The sequence below is a fragment of the Asparagus officinalis genome, chromosome 10 (assembly GCF_001876935.1).
Source record: "Asparagus officinalis chromosome 10, Aspof.V1, whole genome shotgun sequence".
Taxonomy (NCBI): Eukaryota; Viridiplantae; Streptophyta; class Magnoliopsida; order Asparagales; family Asparagaceae; genus Asparagus; species Asparagus officinalis.
The window spans coordinates 71619983-71639319 of record NC_033803.1 but is presented as its reverse complement, the minus strand read 5'-3'; the positions used below and the strand labels follow the sequence as shown (position 1 = coordinate 71639319).

Here is a 19337-nt window from a genome sequence, read left to right as displayed (position 1 = left end):
AAATCTCCTCTCCTTCACCCCCCCCCCCCCCCCCCCCCCCCCCCCCCCCCCACAAAAAAAAGAGAAAGAAAGTTTTATCACCCACCATTCATTCTCCACACAATCAACTGTCCACATGGTATGAATATATAGCACGTAAAGCAATTACTTTCAATAAGCATAACACAATCATTTAAAAAAAGGGTGGGGGGGGGACACACACGCTATATGAATGAAAAAAGGAATAACACAATATGACAGCACAAGGGCAGAGAGCAAGTATAAGAATATAGTTGATATGCACAAGTCATATTTAATTCCCACTTTCCAGATGACACAATCAAGAAATATATGGCCCTGCATGATGGTGTTGACAAGATACATAGACACCTTACTGGACTGGAAGAATAAACATAGACACCTTATTGGACTAGAAGAATAAACTTTCAGAAGCTGTTTTTGAAAATAACATGCCACTCAATATAAGTGTCTGAAAAGAATGGGCATACCTGTCCAAACACCAGTTCATTCAGATCACTCATAGATGGAGTTCTCTCCAGCATTCGGGCCTGCATCATACAATTCATCAAACTTATAGCTGGGAATCTTGCAGTAACAGATCAAAATGCAAGAGATGAAAGATTAGTCTCTCTTCATTATAATAAGAAATAACTCCATATTATCATCAGGAAAGTTGAAAAAGTTAAAACACAGAATTGCAAATGTCTATTCATCATCAGCATTTTTGGTACCGAAATGCATCTCCAAGAAAGAAAATGTTTTTATGTGGTGTACATCTAACAGTAAAATATAATACTGCTATGTTTTATCAGAAAGCACTTCAGAAAGATAGTGATAAATACAATCGTACTGTTCCATCTAGGGACCCTTAAATAGGTACAGTAGGGGAAGAAAAAAAACAGACAAAATATGTAAATTTAACTTAAGAAGAGAATAATGAAAATTGAACTTAAAAACCGAGTAGATTTTAGCAGGAAAAAAAGGTGCATATCTTACTAAGAACTGTAGGGTTGATGAAACCAAAAGGGAGATTTTTTTCGCTTCATATAAAACAAACATGAGTTATAGGTAACTGTATCCAGGGGTAGAGACAAGAAAAAAAAAGGATCCAGTTTAGTCGTTACTAATTACAGCCTGAAAGTGGAACAACAACAGGGATAGGGTTATGAGAGGAGCCATATGTATAATAACCTAGTTGCAGGTTGAATATGTCCCTGGCAATAGAAAACTAAGTATGAGAACCAAAACAATTGGCTAACAACAATAGATTACATGCCCCATGAAAACCCTTCTCCAATTCATATTATAGCCTTTAAATGCTTTGAAAAAAGAAAAATGTCAACAAGATCCTTAAACTGGCTATTTGGTGGACATTGGTCAGGTAGAAAAGACGGAATAGAAATTTGGTACTTAAGAGATACCCCTACCTGTTTTCATCTCATGCAGAATTATTTCTCAAGATGATAGCCAGATTGATAAACCATTACACCTTGATACATGGATGACGCACTGCCAGGGCCAAAAGATCGGCTTTTGCAACATATTGTGTAGAGCTTGTTGTGAACAAGTGTACCCCTACAAGTGGGCTTGTGGTTGGCGCTTTGGGCCAAGGGTCGATCCGTATCTATGGCATGTCTATCCTCAATTTCTAATTTTTAGGCAGTGTAATTGTTGAAAAGCATGTTTATTTCCTACAGTTTAGGAAAATCTATTATAGGGAATTTGTGTAATCCTTGTATAGAAAATTAGTTGCTGATTTGTAGCTAACTGTAAATTAGTTGCTGATTTGTAGCTAACTGTAAATTAGTTTCTGATTTGTAGCTAGATATTGGGATCCTCTACTAATAAATAGTGTTCCTAATATCTCCTAATAAATATATGTTAGCCTTTGATTTATCAATCAAAGGCCAAGATCTCATCCTTATCCTCCCCCTATTTTTGCTCATGAGAATATCTTGGCCTTTGATTGATAAATAAAAGGCCAAGATCCCATTAGGAGATATTAGGAACCTCCTTATTAGTAGAGGATCTCAATCCTGTAGCTAGATGTAAATTAGTTGTTGAATTGTAGTAAATTAGTTGTTGATTTGTAGCTAGCTGTAAATTAGGAGTTAGTTTCCTAATTTTTTCTCTAACTAATTGTAACCTAATTGTATATAAAAGGGGTTTGGTACCTCTTAACAAATATATGAGATTGACGGCTAGTGTTTTCATGAACCTACCGATTTCCACATGGTATCAGAGCAAACATCTGATCACCGAAAAAATTTAAATAGCCACCATGTCCGACACATCCAGTGTAGGTGATCGGTCACTCGATTCTGGATCAGCGAAATCATCTTCGAAACTTTCTCTTCTGTCAAATACTCCTGAAGACAATCTTTCTTCTCAACCAATCACTACTCACAAACTCAATGGAGAAAATTATCTCCAATGGTCCCAGTCGGTCAAGTTATTCATCCGGGGTCGTGGAAAAACTAGTTTTCTGACAGAAGCTACACAGAAACCAAAAGGTCTTGAATCCATTGAGACCTGGGAATCTAAGAATGCCTTGATCATGTCATGGCTAATCAATTCGATGGAGCCAACGATCAGCAAAACTTATATGTCCCTTGTCACTACTCAAGAAATCTGGGAAGCTAAAAAGGAGACTTTTTCTGATCTGGGAAATTCTGCCCAGGTCTATAAAATTGCCACACGGATCCGCAGCATGAAACAGGGCAATCTGAGTGTGTTACAATACTACAATACACTCGGAACCTTATGGCAGGAGCTGGATTTATTTTAAGACTATGAATGGCACTGTCCACAAGACAGTGACATCTTCAAAAAAATGATTGAGAAGGATCGCGTTTTCGCATTCTTGGCTGGCCTGAACAATGAACTTGATGAGGTTCGTGGTAGAATTCTTGGACGTGAAATCCTACCATCCACTCGTGAGGTATTTGCCAAGGTCCGCATGGAGGAAAGCAGGAGTGTTATGCTGGAAAAAGAAACCCGAGAGGCCCCTGTCACTGAGTCAGAATCATCAGCCCTTGCAGCCAGAAGCAACAGGCTCACCTTTCCTAATGGTGGTAATGACTCTCGAAATAAAAAGGGAAATAGACCCTAGTGCGACCATTGTAAGAAACCTGGACACACTCGTGAAACTTGATGGAAACTGCATGGAAAACCCTCTCATCTGAAAAACGGACAACCGGACCAAGGGACGAACAGAGCTCTTCGTACTGCTTCTGAGGAATCAATACCAGAAAGTGTCCGTCTCCCTCAACAAGGAGCAACTGGAAAACCTGATGAAACTCCTGAATTCTACCTCCCTTTCATCTGCCTCTATCGCTCAGAAAGGTAAATTTCCTCGGTCTTTCAGTGTGCTAACTGAGGACAGAACCCCATGGGTTATTGATTCTGGTGCCTCAGATCATATGACAGGTTGTTCCTCACTCTTCTCCTCTTATACTCCTTGTGTTGATAACTTGAAAGTAAAAAATGTTAATGGTTCGTTAGCCACAGTGGCAGGGAAAGGTTTAATTATTTTGTCAAAAAATCTGGTCCTAAAGTCTGTACGTCATGTTCCTTCTATTTCATGCAACCTTTTATCCATTAGCAAACTCACCCATGATCAAAACTGTGTTGCTAAGTTTAGCTCTTTTTCATGTCAATTTCAGGAACTGGCTTCGAGGAAGATGATTGGCAATGCTAAAGAATGTGGAGGACTTTATTATCTAGATAAGACTCTAAGTAGACAAAATTTAGTTTACAAATCTCTTTCTGTTTCTTTATGTGAAAATAATGTCATGTTGTGGCACTATAGACTCGGCCACCCCAGCTTTCTGTATCTGAAAATTTTGTTTCCATCCTTTTTCAATAATAAAGATCCATCTTCCTTTCAATGTGAAATTTGTCAACTCTCCAAACATCACCGTGTATCTTTTCCATCTCAATCATACAAACATTTAGCACCTTTCTCAGTTATACACAGTGATATATGGGGCCCCTCACGAGTTAAAAATTTTTCAGGTGTTAGATGGTTTATTACTTTCATCGACGATCATACTAGACTATGTTGGGTATATCTCTTAAAAACAAAATCTGAAACAGAACAAGTTTTTAAAAAATTTCATTCAATGGTCAAAACTCAGTTTCAAACCCAAATTCAAATTCTTAGAACAGACAATGGGGGTGAGTACTTTAAAATTGTTCTTGGGGAATTTCTTCAAAGTGAGGGAATTGTTTATCAAAATAGTTGTGTGGAAACCCCTCAACAAAATGGGTTGGCTGAACGGAAAAATAAGCATCTACTTGAAGTTGCTAGGTCCCTAATAGTAATATTTATCACTAATGTGCCTAAATCATTATGGGGCGAAGCTATCCTTATTGCATCATTTCTCATCAATAAAATGCCCACTCGAGTTCTAGGGTACAAGACTCCTCTAGAAGTGTTTTAAAGTGTCTATCCAAAAAATCGTCTGATTTCAAATTTACCACTTAAGATATTTGGGTGCACCCCATTCGTCCATATACATTCCCATAACCGGGGTAAATTTGATCCAAGGAGCATTAAATGTGTTTTCTTGGGCTATTCACCAACAAAAAAAGGGTATAAGTGCTTTGATCCGAAAACTAGAAAAATGTTTGTTAGTATGGATTTTTTTTTTTGGAATCAACCCTACTTCACCAACAACTCACTTCAGGGGGAGAGTGTGACAAGAGAAGAGAGTTTTTAGAATTTTGGGGATACACTTCCTACCTCTGTGAGCCCTATCACCTCAGGGTCCAAAAGTTCCCAACCTGTTACTTCTCCATCAGATCAACCTGATTCGATTAGTCCTCAACCTACTTCCGTTCCTTCATTAAATCACTCTATTTCATTTCCTCAGGAACCACCCACTGTTGTGCCACTCGAGTCCACTCCACAAACTAAAAAAACTGGGAAAGAGGTTCAAAGTCCAGAGTTACTTGTCTATGAGAGACGGAAAAGGAAGGGAAATGAAGGAATTCACACACCAAAGCAGAACCAGTCATTAAATCCACTAGTTCTTGATACTTCAAGCCTGAATTCTCCTACAGATCATGTTCCCTTCGAAAGTCCAGGTAATCCTACACCAATTCAGGACTTAGATATTCCCATCGCCCTAAGAAAAGGGAAAAGAACATGTACTTCTCACCCCATCTCAGACTACATGTGCTATAGTAATTTGTCTCCATGTTATCGAGCCTTTGCTACTAATGTGTCCAATGTAGTGATTCCTAAGTAGTAATTTGTCTCCATGTTATCGAGCCTTTGCTACTAATCTGTCCAATGTAGTGATTCCTAAGTCTATTCAAGAGGCATTGAGCATTCCAGAATGGAGAGCAGCTGTTATGGAGGAGATCAAAGCACTAGAGCAAAATGGAACTTGGGAGTGTGTAGCAATACCGAAGGGAAAGAAAACAGTTGGGTACAAGTGGGTGTTTATAGTGAAGTATAATTCAGATGGTTCTATCGAAAGATTCAAAGCTCGCTTGGTTGTAAAAGGATTCACACAATCCTATGGAGTACTATGTAGTAGACTATCAAGAAACCTTTGCCCCGGTAGCAAACTCAACATTATACGAGTCCTCTCTGTTGCTGCAAACTTAAGACTGGAAAATTTCCCAACTTGACATCAAAAATGCATTCCTAAATGGGGATCTGGCAGAAGAAGTATTTATGGATGTTCTTCCTGGCTTTGAAGATGTTTATGGTAAGAAATCCCTCTATGAATTAAAACAGTCTCCAAGATCCTGGTTTGATCGTTTTTCAAAAACGGTAAAGAGATATGGCTACACTCAAGCTCACGTTGATCATACTTTGTTCTTTAGAAAGTCTCAACATGGGAAAATCTCAGTTCTAATTGTGTATGTTGATGATATCCTACTTACTGGAGATGACACAACCGAATGAGAGAGGATGAAGCAAGTTCTAGCCAAAGAGTTTGAAATCAATGACCTTAGACCCATGAGGTATTTTCTCGGTATGGAAGTTGCAAGATCAAAGAAAAGGATTTATGTGTCACAAAGAAAATATACCATTGATTTGCTCAGAGAAACAAGTTTTCTGGGAAGTAAGCCAGCAGACACACCGATTAAAGAGAACCAAAAGCTGGGATATAAGAAAAGAGAGATTCTTGTTGATAAAGGAAGATATCAAATGTTGGTTGGGTGTCTTATCTATCTATCCCATACACGACCCGATATTGCCTATGTTGTTAGTATGGTCAGTCAGTTTATGCACAAGCCATATGAAGAACATCTTGGAGCAGTTCGCATTATGAGATATCTCAAAGGAATCCTAGGAAAGGGGTTGTTTTTCAAAAAGAATGATTCAAGAAAGATTGAGGTATTTACTGACGCAGATTGGGCTGGATCAGCCAGTGATAGAAGGTCTACCACTAGGTATTGCACATTCATATGGGGTAATCTAATGACCTAGAGAAGCAAAAAAAACAACCATTGGTTGCAAGAAGTAGTGCTGAAGCTGAACTTCGAGCTCTTGCACAATCAATATGTGAACTTCTATGGTTAAAACGAATCATGAACAAGCTATCACTTCAGAGTGAGAATCCTATGTTATTGTATTGTGACAACAAGTTAACTATCAGTATTGCTCATAATCTAATTCACCATGACAGTACTAAGCATGTGGATATGGATAGACATTTTATCAAAGAGAAGGTTGAAGAAGGCTTGTGTGTATACCTTACATCTCATCCAAAGGACAACTTGCTGATTTTTTAACCAATGGTCTACCAAGAGTCAGATTTGAAGAACATTTATCCATGTTGGACATGATTGATATCCATGCTCCACCTTGAGGGGGAGTGTTGAAAAGCATGTTTATTTCCTACAGTTTAAGAAAATCTATTTTAAGGAATTTGTGTAATCCTTGTATAGCAAATTAGTTGTTGATTTGTAGCTAACTATAAATTAGTTGATGATTTGTAGCTAGTTGTAAATGAGTTGTTGATTTGTAGCTAGCTGTAAATTAGGAGTTAGTTTCCTATTTTTTCTCTAACTAATTGTGACCTAATTGTATATAAAAGGGGTTTAGTACCTCTTAACAAATATATGAGATTGACGGCTAGATATTTCATGAACCTACCGATTTCCACAGTAATACTTATGCTATTCACCTGGGTCTAGACTACAAAAGAGGGGCCCTAGGCTCCAGGGTTTACTTGGTTATTACTAAGCCAAGGTTCCTCACACCAAAAAAAAGGAAGAAGAAGAACAAGTATATTTGACCGAAGGGGTATGGGAAAAAATAGAGAATTGTGTTAAATTGATGTCTTTGACAGCGGTTTCAAAGTGCACATAATTCGATCATGCACAGGGAGGTAGGCTAGTCATAGCATTATGTATTTCAAGGAATATATGTCCACGTAACAAAAGAAACCATTAGTAGTTACGAAGGCACAAGATTGTTTATTGGCCTAACCAAAGGAAGAATCCTTCTGTTTTGGCAAGAAAGAGAAGACAACTAGCTTGTTTGGATGGAGGGTAAAAAGGGGGAGGGGAAGAGAAATCTAATTTTAACCTTGTTTGAGAGTTCCATTTAGGAGGGTAGAGGAGGGGAATAGGAGGGAAATTTGAGCCAAAATCTTACACCCCAAATTAGGGTGAAGGGGAAGGGAAGGAAGGGGAACTTTTCCCCTTCTTTCCCCTTCCCAAAGTCATTCCCAAACACACTGAACAGGATAAATAAAAGATTGGTGATGATGATCATATAGACCCCACTAAATGAATCTCAGAGGGAAAGGATGGAAAGACCAAGATTTCAGAGAATCCTATCCGAGGAGAAGGAGAAAGAGGGTATTCATTGGGGAAATAGCATCAAAATCCAAAGTCACGGAGGTTATTGGTGAGAAAGATTTGATTAAGAGAAGTAAATGCTACAAGTGTGTCAAAGAAAAGGACTCGCAACTTAGAACATGCACAACTCAATTACAATAAAAACATATACACATGTCTCTTTTCTACTCATACTTTCAAATTAGATAGCAAAGGTACCAACATGAAGAATATCAATATAAGAATGAGATGAACTGAACCTTAACACCTTCAGGGAAGCAAAAAATAGGTACATCACTCTCCCTCATTGCCACTTGCTTTCCAGGAGGGTACTTGAAAAGGATCTGTTGAGCAAGACGAAATATCAGCTTGGAAATTGCAAGCGGGAAATGAAGGAAACCAAATAACAAACAATCGGCGAAAAATTAACATTAAGGATCAAGCCAACTGATCTAGATACCATATATGAATCAGACAATTAAACTACGAGTGAACCATCTTCAAAAAGACTGATTTGGCATCAGAAACTACAGATACATTAAAAAACTCAGTTTTAAGAACATAAGGAATCTAGACAGGATAACAAAATAGTAATGGATAATTTCAAACTATAAGTCTATGTCCTACAAAAAAACAAGAAATCGTAGGTAATGATCATATTAGTCATATGTAGCACTCAACCATCGTAAAAGCTTCCTTGTTCACGTATTCAATTTGGAGTAATACTAGTATGAATAACCTCATTAAAGCCTTCATCTAAGGAACAATTATGGATATGCAACTGACAATTAGAAGCTTGAAAATCTAAAGGAGACACTGAGAAGAAAGAAACGTACTTTTTAAGCTGTAATGAATAAATAGGGGTCTCTATTTCTTTCTTCCACTGCATAGTTTAATTTCATCTTCTTCTGTATATTAGAACTTTGTATATCTTCTGGTTAGGTTAACTTGATCTTTGGATCAGTTCCTTTGTAGTTTGTCCTGATGTTTGTTATCCCCGTTGGTTTACCTATTTCACGTTATTCCAGTAGAAAATAACCATATATTCTGAAGTTTAAGCATAAATATAACTCCACTGCTCACATAATGATATTTTGGAAAAAATTGACTATTTTGAGAAATTTATATGGTTTCTCTTTAAATTTTATAACTTAATAATATTTATCTCATTACAGTTGTTGCACAGTTATTCATCACTAATTTGGCTTCCTTTATCATGCAATTCATCATGCTTGTTATGGTTCCCTGTTTACCTATTCATCACTAATTTTATCTAGTTTTCCCTCCCTCTATCTGGAAATTCTTGTTTAGCATATGCACCTACTGTTCATACATATAATTCATATTGTAGAAAATAGAGAAAACCCTAATAGTTTATTGAGAATAACAAAAGAGATATATATAGCCATACAAATAGGGTTAAGGTTAACGGGTAACAGCCCATTAACCCAATACCCAATATTTAACTTAACACATATCATTTTACTTATCATAATGCACTTTTTCCTTCATCATGTGATTCAGCATGTCATCCATCTCATTCTTAATGGTTAGATTTATTACCCATGGTCGTGAAAGAGACCACTAATCCGAAAAGGGCATACCCACTGATACAAAACCTCATCCCCACCTCTACCAAAAGAAATTGAGAAAATTATGAGCCTCAGGAACACACAAAATGATTATCAACAAATAAATTCGACAAGAAAAGCAGAAGACTGAAACAAATGCAAGGAAGCCATATCATGTTTTGCGACATTATGAACTGTAGTACCGTGTCTTCCATTATTGCCATTATTATGCCGCTATTATGTTCCTCCACATTAAAACCTCTTAGCTGAAGAAAGCATCACTATGCCAATTATCAATAAAATATTTGGACTATCATTGGCATCGTCACAAGTCCATAATATTTGTGTCAATATCATTCTTTCAAGAAACAGTAAATCTAGTGAGCGCTAATCCATAATATTCGTGTCAATATCCAACCACAAATTTGTCATTGCAGTGTGATAAACAATCATTTCAATGAGCTAATAATAAGCTATAGAAGTAAAATTGAGATTGTGCTGGAAAACATGCATCAATAGCAGACCTGAGGTTCCAGAGTAGGCATACGTGCTTGGCGTTGAATCTTCCTAAGATCTAGGATTTCAGATTTGGCAACCTCTGACTCCCAAGTCTTTCTCCTTGCAAATGCATCCTCTACAGCTTCAACATTCGCATATGAGGAAAGGCCCACAATAAAGAAGTGTTCAAATAGCGATGTGGGTTCCTTATGTTGTTTATGATCCTGCACAGAAGTGAAAACCCAGTTAGTCAGTTACTATATAATCATACTGCATTTGCTCAAAAAGAATATTCAGAAGGCCTTACACTCATAATGCAGATGAGGATCACCTTATGTAATTTAATAGTAAATCACTTGAAGAAAAAAAGAAGACTAATGAGTGGAATGAAGAATCCTCTGTGAACTCTATACAAAAGATATGCTATAAGCTAACTAAGTGTACCTCATCTGCAGTTTCATCAAATACCAATGGATAATTTACCAATAGCATCCTCTATGAGGTGTTTACAAGGATGCTATAAACTAAATGATCATTGTTCTAAACTGATTTGATAAGTCGCAAAATTTGACAGTCAATCGTCTGTCAATCTTGAAACTCTGCTGCAATCAAACGGACGACACTAGGATCTCACTTGCAGTGTTCGACGATAACTACACTAGTTCGCAAACAACCCACATGGGCACCGGACAGCGGAAGCAAGTTTAGGATCCATTTAGTCCCGCATTAACTACATGAGCGGTCAATTTTCGGATTTATGACAGATTTGGGTTACTCTCAATTGAAAACCAATGTAAGCACAACATTCTAATATGCAAACAAACATAGAGAACATCTGGACAAAAAGATTCCAAATTTTTCAAGAAAACAGATTGATGGAAACCCACAAAAACCAAGAACAGAACCTTTGCTTGGGATTGGATCTGATACCACTGCCGCTTCTGGTTGGCCATCAGCTCAACGTTCCAAGAACTCCTAATCCCTTGCTCCCCGTCACAATTATCACGACTACTCTTCCCACAGCTCCTCCGCTCCTCGAAATTCCCCAGACCATTTCCTCGGTCGCCTGCCGCGCCACCCGCCACGCCGCTGCACTCTGGCCGCCTCCACCATCTGGAGCTGCGCTGGCAGTGACGAGGCTGACCGTCGGCGAGCAGCCCGCGGCGGGCGCGTCGGCGCGCTTTCGCGCCGACGTGGGGGTGCTCGGGATCGCGGTCCTCTCATTGGTCGATCGATATCGATTCCGCCTCTTACATTAAGGAATCCGCATCGAGATCGATTTTGATAAAATTTTAACCTGGGGAACTTTTTGGGGGAGAATTTGAGGGGAAATGGCGAATGGACGAAGATCCAAAGGGGGAACGAGGGTCGTTATATAGAGGAGAGGCACGCCACGTGCTAGGGTGCGTGTTACTTGAGAGACTGTAGCTTTTTGGGTTTTTATTTATAAACCCAAACCTTTATTCTTATTTATTTTCTACCCACCCACTCGAAATTATTAATAGAGGAATTTTTAAAAAAAGAAACCTCTCATGATAGCCTACAAATAACTAAGTGTTAATCTTCCTTGGGAGGCTAACGCATGTTCCGCTCCACGCCTAATCAGACGTATCCAAAGACAAACGACTCAAGCTGCTCCTGCAGTCGGGTTACTATTCCAGCCGACAATTTGAGCGCCCGACTAAAAAGGAGGTACTTGTCGACTTACCCACCCAATTGAGGCTATAAGCCTCCGTACTCTTCTTGATATTCCAGTCGAAAACATGTGTAGCCGACTAAAAAGGCGGTGTTTGTCGGCCTTCAGCCAAACGACTAAAGAGGTGGTGTGTCCTCGAACCCCCCGCCGACAACCGACTACCCTTTCCTTAAATGTGTTGTCAGAGTCATCATTGCTCTAGCTCCCATGGTTTTTATGACTCATCAGACATAGTCAGCACTGAGCACTTGTTTTTTCCCTCACATTAAATGTCTGGATGACTCACCTTCTTCAGCGGCTGACACCTGTAAAGGTATCTGCCTATTCAATTGTTTGTCTAGACTCAGCCAGAGTTTACCTATCTTCCCTTCCGATCTACTATAAAAGGAAGTTGTGTTGCCTAAGGTAACCTCTCCGTTTTCCCTGCAATTCTGAGCAACTTTTCATCACTCACCTCTCATTCCCCCGCTCATGTTCAAACACTAACTTGATCGTCGGAGGAACAACCAGAGAACCCAACTCTGGCCTCTCACGAGCTTTTCATGTGCATGAGAGAACGTCAGGCTCCAGAACTAGTCATCTGAGGAAGTTTGAGGACCCTAACACCACTACAATCCACAGATAAACCTCATGTTCAATAATAAACAAGATCCTTTTTGTAATTTGTATGAGAAAAATCAACCTCTTTGTGTTTTAATTAGCAAAATCGACCTTTTATGGTCATATCATCATGGCTGACTTAAAAAAGGTCAATTTTGCAAAATACAACATTTGAAATACATAACACTAATAGTCATGTATATTTAACAATCACTAATTACCGGCTAATTTAATCTTTACGTGTAAATGGGGCCACATAGAAGTAGTTAATTCTTAATTGACGACCTCTAAATCTATACTCCCTTGTATTTTAAAGATTATATTTAGTAAAATCAACCTCTTTTTGGCTAGCCGTGATGACGTGACCGAAAAGAAGATAATTTTGCCAATTAAAACACAAAGAAATCGATTTTTCTCATAAAAATTATGCAAATGCTTTTTTTTTAAATTTCCCCTTATTAATATTGTATTTCTGGTTTAGAAATAAATTATGATTAAATTGTGGGTTTATAAATAAGAACCCTTTTTATGCTCTTTTGGGTGGAATCGTAGACAGCTGAAAGTTAATTAGAAGATATGCACCTTATCTTATCTTAATTTAGTAATAAAAAAAAGGTGTATACAATTGGATATGTTGCTTTTGTGGTATACTACTTGCATGGAAAAGGTTCATGCATGTAACTTTTTGATCAAGATGTCAAACTTTGCTTTTTTTTTTTCTTCCTTTTTTCGCTCTGGACTCATTACGCAAGTAACCCATTGATTTCACTATTCCATTCTAATCTTTTATCAGTCTTGGGTTAAAAGGGACCTTAATCATGTTGATTTAATCTTAATCATTGTCATATATTTCAAATATCACCTATCATATCTTTATATTTGAATTATTGACCCTCCAGCGCCCTGCCACCCGCTGTCAAAACATGACTTTTTTTTTGTTGGATACCTGTTTTACAAACGGATTTTCCAACTCTGAACCCTTGGGTTGAGTTTGAATCATATAAAGCTAAATAATGGCAATTTACTTGTTTTATCAATAAAAGTACTTGAGAAACTTTCTTGATTTCTTCTTGTAGTAAAAAGCGTGATCGGTGTAAACCTGGCTGTCTTGTAGTTTTCTTTTTTTTCTTTTACGCCTGGTTAATTTTGCAGTTCTTATTGGACCAATAATATTCATTTTACCTTCAGTAAAAAATTTCTCTCAAAAAACCCGCAATCCTACAAACTTGTTTCACGAAGAATTGGTAGAAAGTTCCAGATTTGCTTTCAGGAATTTTTTATTTTCTGTTGTCTACTGGGAAGAAAATTTGCATGAACTTGAATCAAACTTGAATTACCAAAGGGTACAAACATTTTTTTTAAGGGAAGTATTTTCACGCCTCAGAAATTCTGTCTCCTTTTTTTATTTTTACAAACAGTCTCCACAGGTTCTTTCAAGCATGAGGATCTTAGCGAAGGAATTTCAGTAGGCTTTGATGATCATGCAGCATTTTGTTTCCGGTTGAAGCCATACCCAGGATTTTTCAGATGCTAAACATCCTGGGAGCTTATTGAGCCCAGCCTTCTAGTTTTGACACGATCGAGGCACTGGAATCTCAAGTATGCTTCAAGTCCCAGCATCACACCTTCTCACCCTTAATGATATGGGGGTCTGGTATAACTTCATTATACCATACGGTGCTTTTGCTTTCAAACTTATTATGACCAGAGGCGTGGCTGACAATTTGGGGGCCCGGTTCTAAATTTCAATTGGGGCCTCTTAATTAGAGGTGTTATCAGATTTTCACTAGTTATCTTGTTCAGTCTCATATTGTGTGTATGTCAATCCTACTTGATAGTTGCATGCTAAAATGAACATGAACTACATTCAACCCATGCACCTTTATTTAACCTCTCTTCATAGCCTACTAAATCATTGAAATAAATTCTTAGAAATCAAGAATATACCTGCTTCCCTAGACAAAGGTCAGGCGCCACACAACATAGGCTCATCGCACTTGTCAAAGTGAACTCATTTGGTTGCACATTCTCCACCAACATATCTGCAAACATCCTCAAGCCCAACTCAGCATTATCATTATCCCCACAAGCCAACACAATTGTCGTCCAAGAAATCACATTCTTATCCTCAATCCTCTGAAAAGCCTTAGCTGCCAACCTTCCACATTTTGAGTACAAGCCACACAAAGAATTCCCAATGCTAGTATCCAACTCAAGCCCATACTTCACTAGATACCCATGAATCTGTTTGCCAAAATCAATCTCGCAAAGCGAAGAACAAGCACTCAAAACCGATCCAAGAGTGTAATTAGTAGGGTAACACCCTGTTTGTAACAATTCAACGAACAACTCAATACTAGATTCAGGTTTCGAATTACGAACATAGCCAGTGATCAGAGAGGTCCAAGTGACAACATTTCTTTCGGGAATTTCATCAAACAATTTGCGCGCATGGATGTCGGCGCCACACTTCATATATGCATTGATGAGTGAAGTTGAAATGAATACATCTCGATAGGTTCCAGTTTTGAGAATGTGGGCATGGAGGGATTGAGCCATCGGAAGCGACCCGAGCGCGGTGCATTGTTGAAGGAGAGGCACATAGGAGGAAGTTTCGACGTGGGATTCTTCTGATTCATCCCTGGGTGCTGCTGGAGTTCTCTGGGAGCAATAAAGATTGGATTGTGGGGAATTAGGGGGATGAGTAGTGAAAAGGAGAAGAAAAGAGCTTTCGAATGATGAGGAACCCAAAGTAGGCTTCTTTCCGTGGATCCAGAGCTTGTTTTGCTTCCGCTTTCAAGAGGTAAAGAGATTGGGAGACGAGACGATGGAAAAATTTGATATCAAGCTTGGGAACTAAAACCCTCACTCTTAACCCTAGAATTATGGCCGGAGGTGAGAAAGATGCCGCCGGAGCGTCGGTTGGTGATTATGGGGCCCCTCCAAGCGGGGGGCCCTGTTCTGCGGAACCGGAAATTCCGCCCCAGCGGCGCCTCTGATTATGACTGGAATTGGATTACATCTCAAATACTCACAGCTTTGGCCATAATCACCCTCGTGATTAATTTCACAACAAAAAAAAAACAACAGTCGGTCCCTTACAAAATATTATTGCTTCTGCTTTTCGCAGAACCATGTTTTCTGGTGACAAAAGCACTATATACAAGAGAGCATATGCCAAAACCTTCTGCATTCTCCAATTGATTCATTTATATGTACAATCAGTACTCATTTTTTTCCCGGAAAGATCTAATGATTACATCACTCGAGAGAAGGGGTCACGCCGAACTGAATCTCCTCGGGACACAAAAATCCAGCAACAATCACTCCACATGTAACTACCGCCACTAAGAAACTTGCATTTACAAGTAACAGGTATATGGACGTATACTTCTGGTTCAGTCAAGATCAAACATATACAATAGATTTTTCACAGAAAGATGGGAGCCATGACCAGCGTAATGGTGGCGAGCATCTTTATAAGAACATGGAGGGAAGGCCCTGCTGTGTCTTTGAATGGATCTCCAACCCTGCAGATCATAAGAAAAAAAAGTAAAAAAGAAGTCTCGTTAACACATCTGACAAAATGTTTTAACACATTGACAAATTTAAAAATAAACTTTTAATGGATTTAACTGCCTGAATAGGATTTCAAAGGCACCGACGAAAAGGATGATAATCCTTGGATCTTATTAGGAAAGGCTACAAGTGTTCGGTGGCTGATGTGTAACAATGTATCGGTGTATATAGAATGTGTATGGTTCTTTTTGTATGCTTACAAAGAAACGCCAGCTGAAACACCATCTCCCTACCACTCTACTTCCTTCCCTTGCTCCCTAAAATCCAACCAACTCCAGTATGATCTCATTTAAGATCAAGTATTTTTTTTATTAGTATGATCTTGTTTACCAGCTAAAACACTACTACTCTCTAAAGCGCACACTTACCTTGATAAGCCCTTTGACCTTCAAAATTGCTAAACACATTAAACCAAAGGAAGTTACAGAGAAGTGTACTATCCCTAGAAAGGTCTGTGAGATAAGAAGAAGCAATGCCCAATGCACGCTAAACATTAATATCTTCCAGCCAGAGGTAGATTGCTTGTTAATGTTTTGTCTTTTTTCCCCAAGAATTTACTGTTGTGATGAAACAATAGGTTTAAAGGTCTTGAAGGTAGCAACTTAAGCAAAATCATGATAATATCACAGGAATAGAAAAATACTCAAGTTTTTTCGTTTAGGAAAGGTGAAGCAGACGAGAAATACTTGAATCGAGACCAAAAATAAAGAAAATACGAGCAAATTAGGTGAAATGTATTCCATGTTTCAGAAGACATCCCGGAAGAAAATGATGAGGCCAATTCAAAAAAAAAAAAAAAAAAAAAAAGTTTATTTACTTTCCTATATGTACAACACAGATTTATCTTGAGCAATACTATAACATAAAATTGTACATAACAAAGAAGCGCAAACTTACGTATCTCCGGTTACTGCTGCTTTATGGCACTCACTTCCTTTGCCTCCCAGAGCACCAGTTTCAATGTACTTTTTAGCATTATCCCAGGCTCCTCCAGAAGTATTTAGGAAGAGGGCCATAAGGATGCCAGTAACTGTAGCAAACATTAGCATTGATGCCACAACTTTGGCTCCAAGAAGTTGTTGGCCTGTGGCTTGACCCAATAACCGGAAAAGGAATCCTGATAACCACATCATCACCGTCATCAGATAAACATTGTATACAAATATCGCGTGCAATTTAGTATAGTATATAAGATGAAGACACACCGATTAAAATTGGCGAAATAATTGCTAAAGCACCAGGTTTTATCATTTCTCGCAAGGATGCAGATGCCACTATGGAGACACAACGACCATAATCTGGTTTCTCTTTGTAATCCTGAGATGATTAACAGATTGTTTATACATGATTTTGGTTTCCAATCATGACTAGAATTATCAAAATAAGGGGCCAGGTAGAGTATCAAAGTTGTTGCTCAGACACTTACCATTATACCTGGCCTCTCAATAAACTGTCTCCTAACTTCATTGACAACTTCCTGAGCAGTTCTGCCAACAGCCGAACAAGCCCAAGCACTAAACAAAAAAATAAGCATAGAACCCAGCAGCCCTCCAACAAAAATCTCTGGGATCGCTATGTCAACCTTCATGTCCACAAAATGACAGACATCAGAAAAGGATGGTAAAATGGACAGCGGCAAGCATAGAAGTTCCAAGCACTCATGATACCTCTTTAAAAGGGAGTTGAGCAAATGAAGCCACTTCATCCATATAAGCACTAAAAAGGAGAAAAGAAGCAAGGGCTGCAGAGCCAATAGCAAATCCTTTAGTAGTAGCTTTTGTTGTGTTACCAACAGCATCCAGGACATCTGTGATTTCCCGAACACTTTCAGGCTGCATGAATTTAAGTTGGCTAGTCATTCGAAAAGAACTGTAGGAAGGGCTTCGAGTCACAACTAAAGAGATATCAAGCAAACAACGAACTCTTTGACTGACTGAAAGATTTTCTAGTAACATCATGAGAATGGGGTATAATTCATTGAATGCTAAAAAATATTCTAAAATGCCAAGGAAAAAGGTTTCTCGTTGTCCTTTTCTCAGGGGTTTGATAGTTTTCTTTTATCAGGCCATTTAGGTGTAAAAATTATTTGTCCACGGGAAACAGAAACTCAAGACTTTCAGAAGCCATAGGATTAAATAAGCATGGTACCTGCTGACTCATCTCAACAATTCCACCTGCATTGTCAGCTATTGGTCCAAACATATCCATAGTGAGCACATAAGCTGCTGTACTGAGCATCCCCATTGTTGCTACAGCTGTTCCAAATAGACCACCAGTAGGACTCCCAGTTTCATCCACCAGGCCTGAGGTACGTCCCAGCCAGAAAGCTGAGATGATCGCTACACTAATCACAAGAACAGGCAGAGCTGTTGACTCCAAACCTAAGCTTATGCCTGCAATAATATTAGTTCCATGTCCTGTAGAACTTGAAAGAGCTAGCAGACGGACAGGCTCGTGCTTATAATCTGTGTAATACTTGGTGATCCAGACAAACAAGTATGCTGTAATGATTCCTACCAAGCCGCATAAGGCAAAGTTCAACCATGCTGTAGGAGCTTGTTCAGTGTAAAGTAACCATCGAGTTGACTGCCAAAATTATCCCATCAAAAATATCAAAATGACAAGAAAAGGGAATAAGGTAGAGGATACACTGCATATTCAGATTAACATTTACCCTCTAAATGAAAAACGAATAATACTTACCAGGCCGAAAGTTACAACAGCTAAGACTATTGTAACTGAATAGCCTTTCTGGAGTATCACCATGGGGTCTTCTATAGGAACCTTAGCTCCAGTGTCACGTGTTCCCCTGATTGAGAGTATGCCCACAGATGATACCACTAAGTCAAAAGAGTGGACAACAAGAGGAAATAGGATAAACCCGGAAGGATCTGCAATAAGATGATATTAAGCATTAGCCTGATACTGATAGAAATAACATCAATGAACAGATGATACAATGATTTGCCAAATTTAAACACACAACATTCTCTTATCGGATTGAGGACTACAGTACCATAACAATTCAAACTTATAGAGTAATGTAAAACAGGGAACATAGCATTAGGTGCTGTCAGATTAAATCTGAAACAAAAAACTTATAGAGGTGGCAACTGCTTAATCACTGAACAAGCTAAGAAGGCTTAGTGAAGCTCTATATCAAGCTGAAAACCTGAAAGTGACGTTGTCAGTTTCAATAATAACTCCTGAACAACAAAGCTGTTAAAGAAAAGGAGCCCTCAAAAAAAGGCAGGCTAGTTGACAGGTAGAGAAATCTGTTGTATAGTTTGTTATGCTGCTTAATCACAAAACTTTCGTCATATTTTTCCTAGACTATCCAGAAGAGGGTTGAAGCTGCTAGCATGTTTTAATACCATAAAGCTGCTAGCATGTTTTGAGATACAACCGGCAATTAATAGTACCAACAAAAGATGTTTAACCTTTTTGGTTTCCCAACATCAATATCTGTAAGAGTATCAAGAATCAGTATTCATCAGGTGGTAAAGTTACAGCATTCACATGCATAATGAATAAGAATGAGCTGAGTCCAGTGCATGGTTAGGATAAGCTTATGGAAAATAATT

General features: G+C 38.5%; 2 protein-coding genes across 4 annotated transcripts in view; both read right to left on the bottom strand.

The window, feature by feature from the left end:
- The window catches only part of LOC109824961, a 23895-nt gene extending 12956 nt beyond the window's left edge, over positions 1–10939 (bottom strand). For all 3 annotated transcript variants that reach the window (XR_002242859.1, XR_002242860.1, XM_020391603.1), the window contains exons 1-4: positions 10784–10939; positions 9905–10102; positions 8070–8153; positions 489–548 (exon numbers count right to left, since the gene is read on the bottom strand). Coding sequence is in view for 1 of the 3 variants with exons in the window: in XM_020391603.1 (XP_020247192.1) it covers positions 489–548; positions 8070–8153; positions 9905–10102; positions 10784–10831 (390 nt within the window). In the remaining 2 variants the exon portion in view is untranslated. The remainder of the gene's footprint in view (positions 1–488; positions 549–8069; positions 8154–9904; positions 10103–10783) is intronic.
- Positions 15334–19337, bottom strand: part of LOC109825116 (pyrophosphate-energized membrane proton pump 2) — a 13117-nt gene continuing 9113 nt past the window's right edge. Inside the window, exons 9-15 of the mRNA XM_020391850.1 lie at positions 18457–18644; positions 17902–18339; positions 17421–17585; positions 17180–17335; positions 16959–17070; positions 16651–16870; positions 15334–15704 (exon numbers count right to left, since the gene is read on the bottom strand). Coding sequence (XP_020247439.1) covers positions 15605–15704; positions 16651–16870; positions 16959–17070; positions 17180–17335; positions 17421–17585; positions 17902–18339; positions 18457–18644 — 1379 coding nt within the window. The 3' untranslated portion in view covers positions 15334–15604. The remainder of the gene's footprint in view (positions 15705–16650; positions 16871–16958; positions 17071–17179; positions 17336–17420; positions 17586–17901; positions 18340–18456; positions 18645–19337) is intronic.